We start from the raw sequence: 22,978 nt of genomic DNA, 5'->3' as shown, positions 1-22,978 counted from the left end.
GATCCTCCCCAAAACCAGGACCCGAACGGGTCCGATGGAGGGACGGATCTAATCCAGAACCAGGACCCGAACGGGTCCGACGGAGGGACGGATCTAATCCAGAACCAGGACCCGAACGGGTCCGACGGAGGGACGGATCCTCCCCAAAACCAGGACCCGAACGGGTCCGATGGAGGGACGGATCTAATCCAGAACTTGGACCCGAACGGGTCCGACGGAGGGACGGATCTAATCCAGAACCAGGACCCGAACGGGTCCGATGGAGGGACGGATCCTCCCCAAAACCAGGACCCGAACGGGTCCGATGGAGGGACGGATCTAATCCAGAACTTGGACCCGAACGGGTCCGACGGAGGGACGGATCTAATCCAGAACCAGGACCCGAACGGGTCCGATGGAGGGACGGATCTAATCCAGAACCAGGACCCGAACGGGTCCGACGGAGGGACGGATCCTCCCCAAAACCAGGACTCGAACGGGTCCGACGGAGGGACGGATCTAATCCAGAACCAGGACCCGAACGGGTCCGATGGAGGGACGGATCTAATCCAGAACCAGGACCCGAACGGGTCCGACGGAGGGACGGATCTAATCCAGAACCAGGACCCGAACGGGTCCGACGGAGGGACGGATCTAATCCAGAACCAGGACCCGAACGGGTCCGACGGAGGGACGGATCTAATCCAGAAACAGGACCCGAACGGGTCCGACGGAGGGACGGATCTAATCCAGAACCAGGACCCGAACGGGTCCGACGGAGTGACGGATCTAATCCAGAACCAGGACCCGAACGGGTCCGACGGAGGGACGGATCCTCCCCAAAACCAGGACCCGAACGGGTCCGACGGAGGGACGGATCTAATCCAGAACCAGGACCCGAACGGGTCCGATGGATGGACGGATCTAATCCAGAACCAGGACCCGAACGGGTCCGATGGATGGACGGATCTAATCCAGAACCAGGACCCGAACGGGTCCGACAGAGGGACGGATCTAATCCAGAACCAGGACCCGAACGGGTCCGACGGAGGGACGGATCTAATCCAGAACCAGGACCCGAACGGGTCAGATGGAGGGACGGATCCTCCCCAAAACCAGGACCCGAACGGGTCCGATGGAGGGACGGATGTAATCCAGAACCAGGACCCGAACGGGTCCGATGGATGGACGGATCTAATCCAGAACCAGGACCCGAACGGGTCCGACGGAGGGACGGATCTAATCCAGAACCAGGACCCGAACGGGTCCGACGGAGGGACGGATCCTCCCCAAAACCAGGACCCGAACGGGTCCGACGGAGGGACGGATCTAATCCAGAACCAGGACCCGAACGGGTCCGACGGAGGGACGGATCTAATCCAGAACCAGGACCCGAACGGGTCCGATGGATGGACGGATCTAATCCAGAACCAGGACCCGAACGGGTCCGACGGAGGGACGGATCTAATCCAGAACCAGGACCCGAACGGGTCCGACGGAGGGACGGATCTAATCCAGAACCAGGACCCGAACGGGTCCGACGGAGGGACGGATCTAATCCAGAACCAGGACCCGAACGGGTCCGACGGAGGGACGGATCTAATCCAGAACCAGGACCCGAACGGGTCCGACGGAGGGACGGATCCACCCCAGAACCAGGACCCGAACGGGTCCGATGGAGGGACGGATCCTCCCCAAAACCAGGACTCGAACGGGTCCGACGGAGGGACGGATCTAATCCAGAACCAGGACCCGAACGGGTCCGACGGAGGGACGGATCCTCCCCAAAACCAGGACCCGTACGGGTCCGACGGAGGGACGGATCTAATCCAGAACCAGGACCCGAACGGGTCCGACGGAGGGACGGATCTAATCCAGAGCCAGGACCCGAACGGGTCCGACGGAGGGACAGATCCTCCCCAAAACCAGGACCCGAACGGGTCCGATAGAGGGACGGATCTAATCCAGAACCAGGACCCGAACGGGTCCGACGGAGGGACAGATCCTCCCCAAAACCAGGACCTGAACGGGTCCGACGGAGGGACAGATCCTCCCCAAAACCAGGACCTGAACGGGTCCGACGGAGGGACAGATCCTCCCCAAAACCAGGACCCGAACGGGTCCGACGGAGGGACGGATCTAATCCAGAACCAGGACCCGAACGGGTCCGACGGAGGGACGGATCTAATCCAGAACCAGGACCCGAACGGGTCCGACGGAGGGACGGATCTAATCCAGAACCAGGACCCGAACGGGTCCGACGGAGGGACGGATCTAATCCAGAACCAGGACCCGAACGGGTCCGACGGAGGGACGGATCTAATCCAGAACCAGGACCCGAACGGGTCCGACGGAGGGACGGATCCTCCCCAAAACCAGGACCCGATCAGGTCCGATGGAGGGACGGATCCTCCCCAAAACCAGGACCCGAACGGGTCCGAGGGAGGGACGGATCTAATCCAGAACCAGGACCCGAACGGGTCCGACGGAGGGACGGATCCAACCCAGAACCAGGACCCGAACGGGTCCGACGGAGGGACGGATCCTCCCCAAAACCAGGACCCGATCAGGTCCGATGGAGGGACGGATCCTCCCCAAAACCAGGACCCGAACGGGTCCGATGGAGGGACGGATCTAATCCAGAGCCAGGACCCGAACGGGTCCGATGGAGGGACGGATCTAATCCAGAACCAGGACCCGAACGGGTCCGACGGAGGGACGGATCTAATCCAGAGCCAGGACCCGAACGGGTCCGACGGAGGGACGGATCCTCCCCAAAACCAGGACCCGAACGGGTCCGATGGAGGGACGGATCTAATCCAGAACCAGGACCCGAACGGGTCCGACGGAGGGACAGATCCTCCCCAAAACCAGGACCTGAACGGGTCCGACGGAGGGACGGATCCTCCCCAAAACCAGGACCTGAACGGGTCCGACGGAGGGACGGATCTAATCCAGAACCAGGACCCGAACGGGTCCGACGGAGGGACAGATCCTCCCCAAAACCAGGACCTGAACGGGTCCGACGGAGGGACAGATCCTCCCCAAAACCAGGACCCGAACGGGTCCGACGGAGGGACAGATCCTCCCCAAAACCAGGACCTGAACGGGTCCGACGGAGGGACGGATCCTCCCCAAAACCAGGACCTGAACGGGTCCGACGGAGGGACGGATCTAATCCAGAACCAGGACCCGAACGGGTCCGATGGAGGGACGGATCTAATCCAGAACCAGGACCCGAACGGGTCCGACGGAGGGACAGATCCTCCCCAAAACCAGGACCTGAACGGGTCCGACGGAGGGACAGATCCTCCCCAAAACCAGGACCCGAACGGGTCCGACGGAGGGACGGATCTAATCCAGAACCAGGACCCGAACGGGTCCGACGGAGGGACAGATCCTCCCCAAAACCAGGACCTGAACGGGTCCGACGGAGGGACGGATCTAATCCAGAACCAGGACCCGAACGGGTCCGATGGAGGGACGGATCTAATCCAGAACCAGGACCCGAACGGGTCCGACGGAGGGACAGATCCTCCCCAAAACCAGGACCTGAACGGGTCCGACGGAGGGACAGATCCTCCCCAAAACCAGGACCCGAACGGGTCCGACGGAGGGACGGATCTAATCCAGAACCAGGACCCGAACGGGTCCGATGGAGGGACGGATCTAATCCAGAGCCAGGACCCGAACGGGTCCGATGGAGGGACGGATCCTCACCAAAACCAGGACCCGAACGGGTCCGACGGAGGGACGGATCTAATCCAGAACCAGGACCCGAACGTGTCCGACGGAGGGACGGATCTAATCCAGAACCAGGACCCGAACGGGTCCGACGGAGGGACGGATCTAATCCAGAACCAGGACCCAAACGGGTCCGATGGAGGGACGGATCCTCCCCAAAACCAGGACCCGAACGGGTCCGACGGAGGGACGGATCTAATCCAGAACCAGGACCCGAACGGGTCCGACAGAGGGACGGATCTAATCCAGAACCAGGACCCGAACGGGTCCGATGGAGGGACGGATCTAATCCAGAACCAGGACCCGAACGGGTCCGACGGAGGGACGGATCCTCCCCAAAACCAGGACTCGAACGGGTCCGACGGAGGGACGGATCTAATCCAGAACCAGGACCCGAACGGGTCCGACGGAGGGACGGATCCTCCCCAAAACCAGGACCCGTACGGGTCCGACGGAGGGACGGATCTAATCCAGAACCAGGACCCGAACGGGTCCGACGGAGGGACGGATCTAATCCAGAGCCAGGACCCGAACGGGTCCGACGGAGGGACAGATCCTCCCCAAAACCAGGACCCGAACGGGTCCGATGGAGGGACGGATCTAATCCAGAACCAGGACCCGAACGGGTCCGATGGAGGGACGGATCTAATCCAGAACCAGGACCTGAACGGGTCCGACGGAGGGACAGATCCTCCCCAAAACCAGGACCTGAACGGGTCCGACGGAGGGACAGATCCTCCCCAAAACCAGGACCCGAACGGGTCCGACGGAGGGACGGATCTAATCCAGAACCAGGACCCGAACGGGTCCGACGGAGGGACGGATCTAATCCAGAACCAGGACCCGAACGGGTCCGACGGAGGGACGGATCTAATCCAGAACCAGGACCCGAACGGGTCCGACGGAGGGACGGATCTAATCCAGAACCAGGACCCGAACGGGTCCGACGGAGGGACGGATCTAATCCAGAACCAGGACCCGAACGGGTCCGACGGAGGGACGGATCCTCCCCAAAACCAGGACCCGATCAGGTCCGATGGAGGGACGGATCCTCCCCAAAACCAGGACCCGAACGGGTCCGAGGGAGGGACGGATCTAATCCAGAACCAGGACCCGAACGGGTCCGACGGAGGGACGGATCCTCCCCAAAACCAGGACCCGATCAGGTCCGATGGAGGGACGGATCCTCCCCAAAACCAGGACCCGAACGGGTCCGATGGAGGGACGGATCTAATCCAGAGCCAGGACCCGAACGGGTCCGATGGAGGGACGGATCTAATCCAGAACCAGGACCCGAACGGGTCCGACGGAGGGACGGATCTAATCCAGAGCCAGGACCCGAACGGGTCCGACGGAGGGACGGATCCTCCCCAAAACCAGGACCCGAACGGGTCCGATGGAGGGACGGATCTAATCCAGAACCAGGACCCGAACGGGTCCGACGGAGGGACAGATCCTCCCCAAAACCAGGACCTGAACGGGTCCGACGGAGGGACAGATCCTCCCCAAAACCAGGACCTGAACGGGTCCGACGGAGGGACGGATCTAATCCAGAACCAGGACCCGAACGGGTCCGACGGAGGGACGGATCTAATCCAGAACCAGGACCCGAACGGGTCCGATGGAGGGACGGATCCTCCCCAAAACCAGGACCTGAACGGGTCCGACGGAGGGACGGATCTAATCCAGAACCAGGACCCGAACGGGTCCGATGGAGGGACGGATCTAATCCAGAACCAGGACCCGAACGGGTCCGACGGAGGGACAGATCCTCCCCAAAACCAGGACCTGAACGGGTCCGACGGAGGGACAGATCCTCCCCAAAACCAGGACCCGAACGGGTCCGATGGAGGGACGGATCTAATCCAGAACCAGGACCCGAACGGGTCCGACGGAGGGACAGATCCTCCCCAAAACCAGGACCTGAACGGGTCCGACGGAGGGACAGATCCTCCCCAAAACCAGGACCCGAACGGGTCCGACGGAGGGACGGATCTAATCCAGAACCAGGACCCGAACGGGTCCGACGGAGGGACGGATCCACCCAAAACCAGGACCCGAACGGGTCCGATGGAGGGACGGATCTAATCCAGAACCAGGACCCGAACGTGTCCGACGGAGGGACGGATCTAATCCAGAACCAGGACCCGAACGGGTCCGATGGAGGGACGGATCTAATCCAGAACTTGGACCTGAACGGGTCCGATGGAGGCACGGATCCTCCCCAAAACCAGGACCGTAACGGGTCCGACGGAGGAACGGATCAAATCCAGAACCAGGACCCGAACGGGTCCGATGGAGGGACGGATTTAATCCAGAACCAGGACCCGAACGGGTCCGATGGAGGCACGGATCCTCCCCAAAACCAGGACCGTAACGGGTCCGACGGAGGGACGGATCAAATCCAGAACCAGGACCCGAACGGGTCCGATGGAGGGACGGATCTAATCCAGAGCCAGGACCCGAACGGGTCCGATGGAGGGACGGATCCTCACCAAAACCAGGACCCGAACGGGTCCGACGGAGGGACGGATCTAATCCAGAACCAGGACCCGAACGGGTCCGATGGAGGGACAGATCGTCCCCAAAACCAGGACCCGAACGGGTCCGACGGAGGGACGGATCTAATCCAGAACCAGGACCCGAACGGGTCCGATGGAGGGACGGATCGTCCCCAAAACCAGGACCCGAATGGGTCCGACGGAGGGACGGATCTAATCCAGAACCAGGACCCGAACGGGTCCGACGGAGGGACGGATCTAATCCAGAACCAGGACCCAAACGGGTCCGATGGAGGGACGGATCCTCCCCAAAACCAGGACCCGAACGGGTCCGACGGAGGGACGGATCTAATCCAGAACCAGGACCCGAACGGGTCCGACAGAGGGACGGATCTAATCCAGAACCAGGACCCGAACGGGTCCGATGGAGGGACGGATCTAATCCAGAACTTGGACCTGAACGGGTCCGATGGAGGGACGGATCTAATCCAGAACCAGGACCCGAACGGGTCCGACGGAGGGACGGATCCTCCCCAAAACCAGGACCCGAACGGGTCCGATGGAGGGACGGATCCTCCCCAAAACCAGGACCGTAACGGGTCCGACGGAGGGACGGATCTAATCCAGAACCAGGACCCGAACGGGTCCGACGGAGGGACGGATCCACCCAAAACCAGGACCCGAACGGGTCCGACGGAGGGACGGAAAAAATCCAGAACCAGGACCCGAACGGGTCAGACGGAGGGACGGATCTAATCCAGAACCAGGACCCGAACGGGTCCGACGGAGGGACGGATCTAATCCAGAACCAGGACCCGAACGGGTCCGACGGAGGGACGGATCTAATCCAGAACCAGGACCCGAACGGGTCAGACGGAGGGACGGATCTAATCCAGAACCAGGACCCGAACGGGTCCGACGGAGGGACGGATCTAATCCAGAACCAGGACCCGAACGGGTCCGACGGAGGGACGGATCTAATCCAGAACCAGGACCCGAACGGGTCCGACGGAGGGACGGTTCTAATCCAGAACCAGGACCCGAACGGGTCCGACGGAGGGACGGATCCAACCCAGAACCAGGACCCGAACGGGTCCGACGGAGGGACGGATCCTCCCCAAAACCAGGACCCGATCAGGTCCGATGGAGGGACGGATCCTCCCCAAAACCAGGACCCGAACGGGTCCGATGGAGGGACGGATCTAATCCAGAACCAGGACCCGAACGGGTCCGATGGAGGGACGGATCTAATCCAGAACCAGGACCCGAACGGGTCCGATGGAGGCACGGATCCTCCCCAAAACCAGGACCCGAACGGGTCCGATGGAGGGACGGATCCTCCCCAAAACCAGGACCGTAACGGGTCCGACGGAGGGACGGATCTAATCCAGAACCAGGACCCGAACGGGTCCGACGGAGGGACGGATCCACCCAAAACCAGGACCCGAACGGGTCCGATGGAGGGACGGATCTAATCCAGAACCAGGACCCGAACGGGTCCGACGGAGGGACGGATCTAATCCAGAGCCAGGACCCGAACGGGTCCGACGGAGGGACGGATCCTCCCCAAAACCAGGACCCGAACGGGTCCGATGGAGGGACGGATCTAATCCAGAACCAGGACCCGAACGGGTCCGACGGAGGGACAGATCCTCCCCAAAACCAGGACCTGAACGGGTCCGACGGAGGGACAGATCCTCCCCAAAACCAGGACCTGAACGGGTCCGACGGAGGGACGGATCTAATCCAGAACCAGGACCCGAACGGGTCCGACGGAGGGACGGATCTAATCCAGAACCAGGACCCGAACGGGTCCGATGGAGGGACGGATCCTCCCCAAAACCAGGACCTGAACGGGTCCGACGGAGGGACGGATCTAATCCAGAACCAGGACCCGAACGGGTCCGATGGAGGGACGGATCTAATCCAGAACCAGGACCCGAACGGGTCCGACGGAGGGACAGATCCTCCCCAAAACCAGGACCTGAACGGGTCCGACGGAGGGACAGATCCTCCCCAAAACCAGGACCCGAACGGGTCCGATGGAGGGACGGATCTAATCCAGAACCAGGACCCGAACGGGTCCGACGGAGGGACAGATCCTCCCCAAAACCAGGACCTGAACGGGTCCGACGGAGGGACAGATCCTCCCCAAAACCAGGACCCGAACGGGTCCGACGGAGGGACGGATCTAATCCAGAACCAGGACCCGAACGGGTCCGACGGAGGGACGGATCCACCCAAAACCAGGACCCGAACGGGTCCGATGGAGGGACGGATCTAATCCAGAACCAGGACCCGAACGTGTCCGACGGAGGGACGGATCTAATCCAGAACCAGGACCCGAACGGGTCCGATGGAGGGACGGATCTAATCCAGAACTTGGACCTGAACGGGTCCGATGGAGGCACGGATCCTCCCCAAAACCAGGACCGTAACGGGTCCGACGGAGGGACGGATCAAATCCAGAACCAGGACCCGAACGGGTCCGATGGAGGGACGGATTTAATCCAGAACCAGGACCCGAACGGGTCCGATGGAGGCACGGATCCTCCCCAAAACCAGGACCGTAACGGGTCCGACGGAGGGACGGATCAAATCCAGAACCAGGACCCGAACGGGTCCGATGGAGGGACGGATCTAATCCAGAGCCAGGACCCGAACGGGTCCGATGGAGGGACGGATCCTCACCAAAACCAGGACCCGAACGGGTCCGACGGAGGGACGGATCTAATCCAGAACCAGGACCCGAACGGGTCCGATGGAGGGACGGATCGTCCCCAAAACCAGGACCCGAACGGGTCCGACGGAGGGACGGATCTAATCCAGAACCAGGACCCGAACGGGTCCGATGGAGGGACGGATCGTCCCCAAAACCAGGACCCGAATGGGTCCGACGGAGGGACGGATCTAATCCAGAACCAGGACCCGAACGGGTCCGACGGAGGGACGGATCTAATCCAGAACCAGGACCCAAACGGGTCCGATGGAGGGACGGATCCTCCCCAAAACCAGGACCCGAACGGGTCCGACGGAGGGACGGATCTAATCCAGAACCAGGACCCAAACGGGTCCGATGGAGGGACGGATCCTCCCCAAAACCAGGACCCGAACGGGTCCGACGGAGGGACGGATCTAATCCAGAACCAGGACCCGAACGGGTCCGACAGAGGGACGGATCTAATCCAGAACCAGGACCCGAACGGGTCCGATGGAGGGACGGATCTAATCCAGAACTTGGACCTGAACGGGTCCGATGGAGGGACGGATCTAATCCAGAACCAGGACCCGAACGGGTCCGACGGAGGGACGGATCCTCCCCAAAACCAGGACCCGAACGGGTCCGATGGAGGGACGGATCCTCCCCAAAACCAGGACCGTAACGGGTCCGACGGAGGGACGGATCTAATCCAGAACCAGGACCCGAACGGGTCCGACGGAGGGACGGATCCACCCAAAACCAGGACCCGAACGGGTCCGACGGAGGGACGGAAAAAATCCAGAACCAGGACCCGAACGGGTCAGACGGAGGGACGGATCTAATCCAGAACCAGGACCCGAACGGGTCCGACGGAGGGACGGATCTAATCCAGAACCAGGACCCGAACGGGTCCGACGGAGGGACGGATCTAATCCAGAACCAGGACCCGAACGGGTCAGACGGAGGGACGGATCTAATCCAGAACCAGGACCCGAACGGGTCCGACGGAGGGACGGATCTAATCCAGAACCAGGACCCGAACGGGTCCGACGGAGGGACGGATCTAATCCAGAACCAGGACCCGAACGGGTCCGACGGAGGGACGGTTCTAATCCAGAACCAGGACCCGAACGGGTCCGACGGAGGGACGGATCCAACCCAGAACCAGGACCCGAACGGGTCCGACGGAGGGACGGATCCTCCCCAAAACCAGGACCCGATCAGGTCCGATGGAGGGACGGATCCTCCCCAAAACCAGGACCCGAACGGGTCCGATGGAGGGACGGATCTAATCCAGAACCAGGACCCGAACGGGTCCGATGGAGGGACGGATCTAATCCAGAACCAGGACCCGAACGGGTCCGATGGAGGCACGGATCCTCCCCAAAACCAGGACCCGAACGGGTCCGATGGAGGGACGGATCCTCCCCAAAACCAGGACCGTAACGGGTCCGACGGAGGGACGGATCTAATCCAGAACCAGGACCCGAACGGGTCCGACGGAGGGACGGATCCACCCAAAACCAGGACCCGAACGGGTCCGATGGAGGGACGGATCTAATCCAGAACCAGGACCCGAACGGGTCCGACGGAGGGACGGATCTAATCCAGAGCCAGGACCCGAACGGGTCCGACGGAGGGACGGATCCTCCCCAAAACCAGGACCCGAACGGGTCCGATGGAGGGACGGATCTAATCCAGAACCAGGACCCGAACGGGTCCGACGGAGGGACAGATCCTCCCCAAAACCAGGACCTGAACGGGTCCGACGGAGGGACAGATCCTCCCCAAAACCAGGACCTGAACGGGTCCGACGGAGGGACGGATCTAATCCAGAACCAGGACCCGAACGGGTCCGACGGAGGGACGGATCTAATCCAGAACCAGGACCCGAACGGGTCCGATGGAGGGACGGATCCTCCCCAAAACCAGGACCTGAACGGGTCCGACGGAGGGACGGATCTAATCCAGAACCAGGACCCGAACGGGTCCGATGGAGGGACGGATCTAATCCAGAACCAGGACCCGAACGGGTCCGACGGAGGGACAGATCCTCCCCAAAACCAGGACCTGAACGGGTCCGACGGAGGGACAGATCCTCCCCAAAACCAGGACCCGAACGGGTCCGATGGAGGGACGGATCTAATCCAGAACCAGGACCCGAACGGGTCCGACGGAGGGACAGATCCTCCCCAAAACCAGGACCTGAACGGGTCCGACGGAGGGACAGATCCTCCCCAAAACCAGGACCCGAACGGGTCCGACGGAGGGACGGATCTAATCCAGAACCAGGACCCGAACGGGTCCGACGGAGGGACGGATCCACCCAAAACCAGGACCCGAACGGGTCCGATGGAGGGACGGATCTAATCCAGAACCAGGACCCGAACGTGTCCGACGGAGGGACGGATCTAATCCAGAACCAGGACCCGAACGGGTCCGATGGAGGGACGGATCTAATCCAGAACTTGGACCTGAACGGGTCCGATGGAGGCACGGATCCTCCCCAAAACCAGGACCGTAACGGGTCCGACGGAGGGACGGATCAAATCCAGAACCAGGACCCGAACGGGTCCGATGGAGGGACGGATTTAATCCAGAACCAGGACCCGAACGGGTCCGATGGAGGCACGGATCCTCCCCAAAACCAGGACCGTAACGGGTCCGACGGAGGGACGGATCAAATCCAGAACCAGGACCCGAACGGGTCCGATGGAGGGACGGATCTAATCCAGAGCCAGGACCCGAACGGGTCCGATGGAGGGACGGATCCTCACCAAAACCAGGACCCGAACGGGTCCGACGGAGGGACGGATCTAATCCAGAACCAGGACCCGAACGGGTCCGATGGAGGGACGGATCGTCCCCAAAACCAGGACCCGAACGGGTCCGACGGAGGGACGGATCTAATCCAGAACCAGGACCCGAACGGGTCCGATGGAGGGACGGATCGTCCCCAAAACCAGGACCCGAATGGGTCCGACGGAGGGACGGATCTAATCCAGAACCAGGACCCGAACGGGTCCGACGGAGGGACGGATCTAATCCAGAACCAGGACCCAAACGGGTCCGATGGAGGGACGGATCCTCCCCAAAACCAGGACCCGAACGGGTCCGACGGAGGGACGGATCTAATCCAGAACCAGGACCCGAACGGGTCCGACAGAGGGACGGATCTAATCCAGAACCAGGACCCGAACGGGTCCGATGGAGGGACGGATCTAATCCAGAACTTGGACCTGAACGGGTCCGATGGAGGGACGGATCTAATCCAGAACCAGGACCCGAACGGGTCCGATGGAGGGACGGATCTAATCCAGAACCAGGACCCGAACGGGTCCGATGGAGGCACGGATCCTCCCCAAAACCAGGACCCGAACGGGTCCGATGGAGGGACGGATCCTCCCCAAAACCAGGACCGTAACGGGTCCGACGGAGGGACGGATCTAATCCAGAACCAGGACCCGAACGGGTCCGACGGAGGGACGGATCCACCCAAAACCAGGACCCGAACGGGTCCGACGGAGGGACGGAAAAAATCCAGAACCAGGACCCGAACGGGTCAGACGGAGGGACGGATCTAATCCAGAACCAGGACCCGAACGGGTCCGACGGAGGGACGGATCTAATCCAGAACCAGGACCCGAACGGGTCCGACGGAGGGACGGATCTAATCCAGAACCAGGACCCGAACGGGTCAGACGGAGGGACGGATCTAATCCAGAACCAGGACCCGAACGGGTCCGACGGAGGGACGGATCTAATCCAGAACCAGGACCCGAACGGGTCCGACGGAGGGACGGATCTAATCCAGAACCAGGACCCGAACGGGTCCGACGGAGGGACGGTTCTAATCCAGAACCAGGACCCGAACGGGTCCGACGGAGGGACGGATCCAACCCAGAACCAGGACCCGAACGGGTCCGACGGAGGGACGGATCCTCCCCAAAACCAGGACCCGATCAGGTCCGATGGAGGGACGGATCCTCCCCAAAACCAGGACCCGAACGGGTCCGATGGAGGGACGGATCTAATCCAGAACCAGGACCCGAACGGGTCCGATGGAGGGACGGATCTAATCCAGAACCAGGACCCGAACGGGTCCGACGGAGGGACGGATCTAATCCAGAACCAGGACCCGAACGGGTCCGACGGAGGGACGGATCCACCCAAAACCAGGACCCGAACGGGTCCGATGGAGGGACGGATCTAATCCAGAACCAGGACCCGAACGTGTCCGACGGAGGGACGGATCTAATCCAGAACCAGGACCCGAACGGGTCCGATGGAGGGACGGATCTAATCCAGAACTTGGACCTGAACGGGTCCGATGGAGGGACGGATCTAATCCAGAACCAGGACCCGAACGGGTCCGATGGAGGGACGGATTTAATCCAGAACCAGGACCCGAACGGGTCCGATGGAGGCACGGATCCTCCCCAAAACCAGGACCGTAACGGGTCCGACGGAGGGACGGATCAAATCCAGAACCAGGACCCGAACGGGTCCGATGGAGGGACGGATTTAATCCAGAACCAGGACCCGAACGGGTCCGATGGAGGCACGGATCCTCCCCAAAACCAGGACCGTAACGGGTCCGACGGAGGGACGGATCAAATCCAGAACCAGGACCCGAACGGGTCCGATGGAGGGACGGATTTAATCCAGAACCAGGACCCGAACGGGTCCGACGGAGGGACGGATCCTCCCCAGAACCAGGACCGTAACGGGTCCGATGGAGGCACGGATCCTCCCCAAAACCAGGACCGTAACGGGTCCGACGGAGGGACGGATCAAATCCAGAACCAGGACCCGAACGTGTCCGACGGAGGGACGGATCTAATCCAGAACCAGGACCCGAATGGGTCCGACGGAGGGACGGATCTAATCCAGAACCAGGACCCGAACGGGTCCGATGGAGGGACGGATCTAATCCAGAACCAGGACCCGAACGGGTCCAACGGAGGGACGGATCCACCCCAGAACCAGGACCCGAACGGGTCCGATGGAGGGACGGATCTAATCCAGAACCAGGACCCGAACGGGTCCGACGGAGGGACGGATCTAATCCAGAACCAGGACCCGAACGGGTCCGATGGAGGGACGGATCTAATCCAGAACCAGGACCTGAACGGGTCCGACGGAGGGACGGATCCTGCCCAAAACCAGGACCGGAACGGGTCCGATGGAGGGACGGATCTAATCCAGAACCAGGACCCGAACGGGTCCGATGGAGGGACGGATCCTCCCCAAAACCAGGAACCGAACGGGTCCGACGGAGGGACGGATCTAATCCAGAACCAGGACCCGAACGGGTCCGACGGAGGGACGGATCTAATCCAGAGCCAGGACCCGAACGGGTCCGACGGAGGGACGGATCATCCCCAAAACCAGGACCCGAACGGGTCCGATGGAGGGACAGATCTAATCCAGAACCAGGACCCGAACGGGTCCGACGGAGGGACGGATCCTCCCCAAAACCAGGACCCGAACGGGTCCGATGGAGGGACGGATCTAATCCAGAACCAGGACCCGAACGGGTCCGACGGAGGGACAGATCCTCCCCAAAACCAGGACCCGAACGGGTCCGACGGAGGGACGGATCTAATCCAGAACCAGGACCCGAATGGGTCCGACGGAGGGACGGATCTAATCCAGAACCAGGACCCAAACGGGTCCGATGGAGGGACGGATCTAATCCAGAACCAGGACCCGAACGGGTCCAACGGAGGGACGGATCCACCCCAGAACCAGGACCCGAACGGGTCCGATGGAGGGACGGATCTAATCCAGAACCAGGACCCGAACGGGTCCGACGGAGGGACGGATCTAATCCAGAACCAGGACCCGAACGGGTCCGATGGAGGGACGGATCTAATCCAGAACCAGGACCTGAACGGGTCCGACGGAGGGACGGATCCTGCCCAAAACCAGGACCGGAACGGGTCCGATGGAGGGACGGATCTAATCCAGAACCAGGACCCGAACGGGTCCGATGGAGGGACGGATCCTCCCCAAAACCAGGAACCGAACGGGTCCGACGGAGGGACGGATCTAATCCAGAACCAGGACCCGAACGGGTCCGACGGAGGGACGGATCTAATCCAGAGCCAGGACCCGAACGGGTCCGACGGAGGGACGGATCATCCCCAAAACCAGGACCCGAACGGGTCCGATGGAGGGACAGATCTAATCCAGAACCAGGACCCGAACGGGTCCGACGGAGGGACGGATCCTCCCCAAAACCAGGACCCGAACGGGTCCGATGGAGGGACGGATCTAATCCAGAACCAGGACCCGAACGGGTCCGACGGAGGGACAGATCCTCCCCAAAACCAGGACCCGAACGGGTCCGACGGAGGGACGGATCTAATCCAGAACCAGGACCCGAACGGGTCCGACGGAGGGACGGATCCTCTCCAAAACCAGGACCCGAACGGGTCCGATGGAGGGACGGATCTAATCCAGAACCAGGACCCGAACGGGTCCGATGGAGGGACGGATCCTCCCCAAAACCAGGACCCGAACGGGTCCGATGGAGGGACGGATCCTCCCCAAAACCAGGACCCGAACGGGTCCGATGGAGGGACGGATCTAATCCAGAACCAGGACCCGAACGGGTCCGACGGAGGGACGGATCTAATCCAGAACCAGGACCCGAACGGGTCCGACGGAGGGACGGATCCTCCCCAAAACCAGGACCCGTACGGGTCCGACGGAGGGACGGATCTAATCCAGAACCAGGACCCGAACGGGTCCGACAGAGGGACGGATCTAATCCAGAACCAGGACCCGAACGGGTCCGACAGAGGGACGGATCTAATCCAGAACCAGGACCCAAACGGGTCCGACGGAGGGACGGATCTAATCCAGAACCAGGACCCGAACGGGTCCGACGGAGGGACGGATCTAATCCAGAACCAGGACCCAAACGGGTCCGACGGAGGGACGGATCCTCCCCAAAACCAGGACCCGAACGGGTCCGACGGAGGGACGGATCTAATCCAGAACCAGGACCCGAACGGGTCCAATGGAGGGACGGATCCTCCCCAAAACCAGGACCCGAACGGGTCCGACGGAGGGACGGATCTAATCCAGAACCAGGACCCGAACGGGTCCGACGGAGGGACGGATCCTCCCCAAAACCAGGACCCGAACGGGTCCGATGGAGGGACGGATCTAATCCAGAACCAGGACCCGAACGGGTCCGACGGAGGGACGGATCCTCACCAAAACCAGGACCCGAACGGGTCCGACGGAGGGACGGATCTAATCCAGAACCAGGACCCGAACGGGTCCGACGGAGGGACGGATCCACCCCAGAACCAGGACCCGAACGGGTCCGACGGAGGGACGGATCCTCCCCAAAACCAGGACCCGAACGGGTCCGACGGAGGGACGGATCCTCCCCAAAACCAGGACCCGAACGGGTCCGACGGAGGGACGGATCCTCCCCAAAACCAGGACCCGAACGGGTCCGATGGAGGGACGGATCCTCCCCAAAACCAGGACCCGAACGGGTCCGATGGAGGGACGGATCTAATCCAGAGCCAGGACCCGAACGGGTCCGATGGAGGGACGGATCTAATCCAGAACCAGGACCCGAACGGGTCCGACGGAGGGACGGATCTAATCCAGAACCAGGACCCGAACGGGTCCGACGGAGGGACGGATCTAATCCAGAACCAGGACCCGAACGGGTCCGATGGAGGGACGGATCCTCCCCAAAACCAGGACCCGAACGGGTCCGATGGAGGGACGGATCCTCCCCAAAACCAGGACCCGAACGGGTCCGACGGAGGGACGGATCTAATCCAGAACCAGGACCCGAACGGGTCCGATGGAGGGACGGATCTAATCCAGAACCAGGACCCGAACGGGTCCGACGGAGGGACGGATCCTCCCCAAAACCAGGACCCGAACGGGTCCGACGGAGGGACGGATCTAATCCAGAACCAGGACCCGAACGGGTCCGATGGAGGGACGGATCTAATCCAGAACCAGGACCCGAACGGGTCCGATGGAGGGACGGATCCTCCCCAAAACCAGGACCCGAACGGGTCCGACGGAGGGACGGATCTAATCCAGAACCAGGACCCAAACGGGTCCGACGGAGGGACGGATCCTCCCCAAAACCAGGACCCGAACGGGTCCGACGGAGGGACGGATCTAATCCAGAACCAGGACCCGAACGGGTCCAATGGAGGGACGGATCCTCCCCAAAACCAGGACCCGAACGGGTCCGACGGAGGGACGGATCTAATCCAGAACCAGGACCCGAACGGGTCCGACGGAGGGACGGATCCTCCCCAAAACCAGGACCCGAACGGGTCCGATGGAGGGACGGATCTAATCCAGAACCAGGACCCGAACGGGTCCGACGGAGGGACGGATCCTCACCAAAACCAGGACCCGAACGGGTCCGACGGAGGGACGGATCTAATCCAGAACCAGGACCCGAACGGGTCCGACGGAGGGACGGATCCACCCCAGAACCAGGACCCGAACGGGTCCGACGGAGGGACGGATCCTCCCCAAAACCAGGACCCGAACGGGTCCGATGGAGGGACGGATCCTCCCCAAAACCAGGACCCGAACGGGTCCGATGGAGGGACGGATCTAATCCAGAGCCAGGACCCGAACGGGTCCGATGGAGGGACGGATCTAATCCAGAACCAGGACCCGAACGGGTCCGACGGAGGGACGGATCTAATCCAGAACCAGGACCCGAACGGGTCCGACGGAGGGACGGATCTAATCCAGAACCAGGACCCGAACGGGTCCGACGGAGGGACGGATCTAATCCAGAACCAGGACCCGAACGGGTCCGACGGAGGGACGGATCTAATCCAGAACCAGGACCCGAACGGGTCCGATGGAGGGACGGATCCTCCCCAAAACCAGGACCCGAACGGGTCCGACGGAGGGACGGATCTAATCCAGAACCAGGACCCGAACGGGTCCGATGGAGGGACGGATCTAATCCAGAACCAGGACCCGAACGGGTCCGACGGAGGGACGGATCTAATCCAGAACCAGGACCCGAACGGGTCCGACGGAGGGACGGATCTAATCCAGAACCAGGACCCGAACGGGTCCGATGGAGGGACGGATCTAATCCAGAACCAGGACCCGAACGGGTCCGATGGAGGGACGGATCCTCCCCAAAACCAGGACCCGAACGGGTCCGACGGAGGGACGGATCTAATCCAGAACCAGGACCCGAACGGGTCCGATGGAGGGACGGATTTAATCCAGAACCAGGACCGGAACGGGTCCGACGGAGGGACGGATCTAATCCAGAACCAGGACCCGAACGGGTCCGACGGAGGGACGGATCCTCCCCAAAACCAGGACCCGAACGGGTCCGATGGAGGGACGGATCTAATCCAGAACCAGGACCCGAACGGGTCCGACGGAGGGACGGATCCTCCCCAAAACCAGGACCCGAACGGGTCCGATGGAGGGACGGATCTAATCCAGAACCAGGTCCCGAACGGGTCCGACGGAGGGACAGATCCTCCCCAGAACCAGGACCCGAACGGGTCCGACGGAGGGACAGATCCTCCCCAAAACCAGGACCCGAACGGGTCCGACGGAGGGACGGATCCTCCCCAAAACCAGGACCCGAACGGGTCCGATGGAGGGACGGATCTAATCCAGAACCAGGACCCGAACGGGTCCGACGGAGGGACGGATCTAATCCAGAACCAGGACCCGAACGGGTCCGACGGAGGGACGGATCTAATCCAGAACCAGGACCCGAACGGGTCCGACGGAGGGACGGATCTAATCCAGAACCAGGACCCGAACGGGTCCGACGGAGGGACGGATCTAATCCAGAACCAGGACCCGAACGGGTCCGACGGAGGGACGGATCCTCCCCAAAACCAGGACCCGAACGGGTCCGACGGAGGGACGGATCTAATCCAGAACCAGGACCCGAACGGGTCCGATGGAGGGACGGATCTAATCCAGAACCAGGACCCGAACGGGTCCGACGGAGGGACGGATCCTCACCAAAACCAGGACCCGAACGGGTCCGACGGAGGGACGGATCTAATCCAGAACCAGGACCCGAACGGGTCCGACGGAGGGACGGATCCACCCCAGAACCAGGACCCGAACGGGTCCGACGGAGGGACGGATCCTCCCCAAAACCAGGACCCGAACGGGTCCGACGGAGGGACGGATCCTCCCCAAAACCAGGACCTGAACGGGTCCGACGGAGGGACGGATCTAATCCAGAACCAGGACCCGAACGGGTCCGACGGAGGGACGGATCTAATCCAGAACCAGGACCCGAACGGGTCCGACGGAGGGACGGATCTAATCCAGAACCAGGACCCGAACGGGTCCGATGGAGGGACGGATCTAATCCAGAACCAGGACCCGAACGGGTCCGACGGAGGGACGGATCCTCACCAAAACCAGGACCCGAACGGGTCAGACGGAGGGACGGATCTAATCCAGAACCAGGACCCGAACGGGTCCGACGGAGGGACGGATCCTCCCCAAAACCAGGACCCGAACGGGTCCGATGGAGGGACGGATCTAATCCAGAACCAGGACCCGAACGGGTCCGACGGAGGGACGGATCCTCCCCAAAACCAGGACCCGAACGGGTCCGATGGAGGGACGGATCTAATCCAGAACCAGGACCCGAACGGGTCCGACGGAGGGACGGATCCTCCCCAAAACCAGGACCCGAACGGGTCCGACGGAGGGACGGATCCTCCCCAAAACCAGGACCCGAACGGGTCCGATGGAGGGACGGATCTAATCCAGAGCCAGGACCCGAACGGGTCCGATGGAGGGACGGATCTAATCCAGAGCCAGGACCCGAACGGGTCCGACGGAGGGACGGATCTAATCCAGAACCAGGACCCGAACGGGTCCGACGGAGGGACGGATCCTCCCCAAAACCAGGACCTGAACGGGTCCGACGGAGGGACGGATCCTCCCCAAAACCAGGACCTGAACGGGTCCGACGGAGGGACGGATCCTCCCCAAAACCAGGACCCGAACGGGTCCGACGGAGGGACGGATCCACCCCAGAACCAGGACCCGAACGGGTCCGACGGAGGGACGGATCCACCCAAAACCAGGACCTGAACAGGTCCGATGGAGGGACGGATCTAATCCAGAACCAGGACCCGAACGGGTCCGACGGAGGGACGGATCTAATCCAGAGCCAGGACCCGAATGGGTCCGACGGAGGGACGGATCCACCCAAAACCAGGACCTGAACAGGTCCGATGGAGGGACGGATCCTCCCCAGAACCAGGACCCGAACGGGTCCGACGGAGGGACGGATCTAATCCAGAACCAGGACCCGAACGGGTCCGACGGAGGGACGGATCCACCCACAACCAGGACCGGAACGGGTCCGACGGAGGGACAGATCCAACCCAGAACCAGGACCCGAACGGGTCCGACGGAGGGACGGATCCTCCCCAAAACCAGGACCTGAACGGGTCCGACGGAGGGACGGATCCTCCCCAAAACCAGGACCTGAACGGGTCCGAAGGAGGGACGGATCCTCCCCAAAACCAGGACCTGAACGGGTCCGACGGAGGGAAAGATCCAACCCAGAACCAGGACCCGAACGGGTCCGACGGAGGGACGGATCCTCCCCAAAACCAGGACCCGAACGGGTCCGACGGAGGGACGGATCCACCCAAAACCAGGACCTGAACGGCTCCGACGGAGGGACGGATCCAACCCAGAACCAGGACCCGAACGGGTCCGACGGAGGGACAGATCCAACCCAGAACCAGGACCCGAATGGGTCCGACGGAGGGACGGATCCACCCAAAACCAGGACCCGAACGGGTCCGACGGAGGGACAGATCCAACCCAGAACCAGGACCCGAACGGGTCCGACGGAGGGACGGATCCTCCCCAAAACCAGGACCTGAACGGGTCCGAAGGAGGGACGGATCCAACCCAGAACCAGGACCTGAACATCAGTTTTGGATCATCTGGACAGAACATGGACCAAAAGACAAAATATCCACAGAAAAGTTTTGGAAATTCCTTCAAGGATCCTGGAGAACTGTTCCTGGAGTCTTTGTGGACCGGACCTAGCTTAGACATTCGCTGTTAATGACTTGTCCAGGAAGAATTATCGACATTCAGGTCCAATTTGTTTAAAAACAAGCTCTATGCTGCATAAAACAAGCAGATACTAAAGTTAAAGATAAATTACGGGGCGTGACTGGATGAAAACTGGAAGCTAATAACGAAACATTAGCAGGACCTTGCTGAGAGAAAGCTGGAGACATGTTGCTGAAGACAACTAAAGCGCTTGTCCTCGCAGGTCCACACCGGGTCCAAGGATCTATGAAGTCAAAGCGAATATAAAAATTTGAACTACTTCCTGTTTCTCGACACAAAACAAAACGTAAAGAAGTGACAATTGCACAGTTCTGTAACTTCTGGAAATTCCTCTAAAACACATGCAAACATACGTCCCAACAGTCAGCTGCGTTGAACGGAGGTAAATCAGTCAGTTTGTTACGGACGTTTCTCATTCTGCAGCGAAACTACATCAGATTTTCTCAGTCGCAACGAGTGATGCATGAAAACGGAGTCAGAAGAGCGTTACGTCAGAAAGTCTTTACCTCTTTGCTGCCCTCCACATCCGACGAATCGCTGCTGAAATCTTCAGTGTTCAGGTTCTCAAAGTCTGACTCACCCACGGCGATGGGCACCGTCACCGTCAGGCTGGGGTTGTGAATAAAGGACATGTAGTCACAGTCCTCCTGCGGATACTTCACCTCAGCGTCCCCACCCACCGCCAGCACCAGCCCTCCTCCTGGCCTTCCATTGCCCTCCATCATGTAGACCCCGCTGGAGTCCTTGGTGATCTCCATGGTGTGGTTGGGGATGCAGTTGCCTTTGCCGTTGCTGTGCAGCTCGTCCAGGGGTTTGCTCTCCTCGGCCATACCAGAGCCCTTCCCGCCTCCACCAAAGCAGACGCTCTGGAGGAACTGCCGCATTGCGTTTTTCATAAACGAGAAGCCTCTCTGTATGCGTCCGACGGCGATCTGCAGGTTGTTCATCTCGCTGTCTTCATCAGTTGCTGCCAGGTTGTCTGCACTGAACGAGCTCAGAAGAAGAGCAAGGAAGAGATTCAAGACCTAAGGAAGAGAAAAAACTAGTGAACGAAGCATCTCACCAGAGGCAGAACTTCCCCAACATCCCCACTAGGGAATGGCATCGTACCACCAGGTTTCCAATGACCATGACCATCATGAAGACGATGAGGCACATGGTCTGTCCTGCCACCTCCATGCAGTCCCACATGGTCTCGATCCACTCGCCGCACAGCACTCGGAAGACGATGAGGAAGGAGTGGAAAAAGTCATGCATGTGCCAGCGCGGCAGCTCGCAGGTGTCAGAAATCTTACAGACACACTCCTTGTAGCTCTTCCCAAACAGCTGCATGCCCACCACAGCGAAGATGAAGACGATGATGGCCAGGACCAGGGTCAAGTTGCCCAGAGCACCGACCGAGTTACCGATGATCTTGATCAGCATGTTCAGCGTGGGCCAGGACTTGGCTAGTTTGAAGACCCTCAGCTGCGGGGAAACGGAAAGTACAGGAAGTTCAGCCAATATTCGTTAAAAGAGTACGAAACAGCTATAACGTCAATGTCGTAAAACAAGTATGGCTTCTTCCACTCCTGCTCTCAGCGAAGGCAGACGCTTCTCTCTTTTGCTCCTGTTTCCTCCCCTCCCTCCCACTCTGGCCTGGTACTTGTCCTGTCAAACTCAGAGCCTCTTCTTACATCTATTTCCTCAAATTTTTACATCATGGATCTGATCAGCTGGTCTCTCAACGCAATTGATCACATTTTCTCAACCCGAAGATCGGGCAGAGGGGAGCCTGCATGTCCTGAGGGGACGCTTCCAGCTGGATACGTTCAGGACCCATGGGCCAGGTGGAGACCGATGTGTCTGGTGGTTCTGTCCTCTGAGGACATGGAGGATGTTTACATCTTTGGATTATTGGTGATCGGGATTCTGTTGATTGGCGCTGGTGGAG

The 22,978-nt window shown here is 61.3% G+C and overlaps 1 protein-coding gene across 3 annotated transcripts in view; it reads right to left on the bottom strand.

Moving 5' to 3' along the window:
• The window catches only part of LOC306773965 (sodium channel protein type 2 subunit alpha-like), a gene marked incomplete at both ends in the record, with an annotated part of 103,422 nt that overhangs the window by 47,829 nt on the left and 32,615 nt on the right, over positions 1-22,978 (bottom strand). For all 3 annotated transcript variants that reach the window (XM_079263919.1, XM_079263917.1, XM_079263918.1), the window contains 2 exons: positions 21,552-22,070; positions 22,156-22,512. In XM_079263919.1, coding sequence (XP_079120045.1) covers positions 21,552-22,070; positions 22,156-22,512 — 876 coding nt within the window. The remainder of the gene's footprint in view (positions 1-21,551; positions 22,071-22,155; positions 22,513-22,978) is intronic.

The sequence above is a fragment of the Telmatherina bonti genome, assembly GCF_933228915.1.
Source record: "Telmatherina bonti genome assembly, chromosome: 24".
In the NCBI taxonomy this organism is placed as follows: domain Eukaryota; kingdom Metazoa; phylum Chordata; class Actinopteri; order Atheriniformes; family Telmatherinidae; genus Telmatherina; species Telmatherina bonti.
This window is presented reverse-complemented; position numbering and strand designations above follow the sequence as displayed.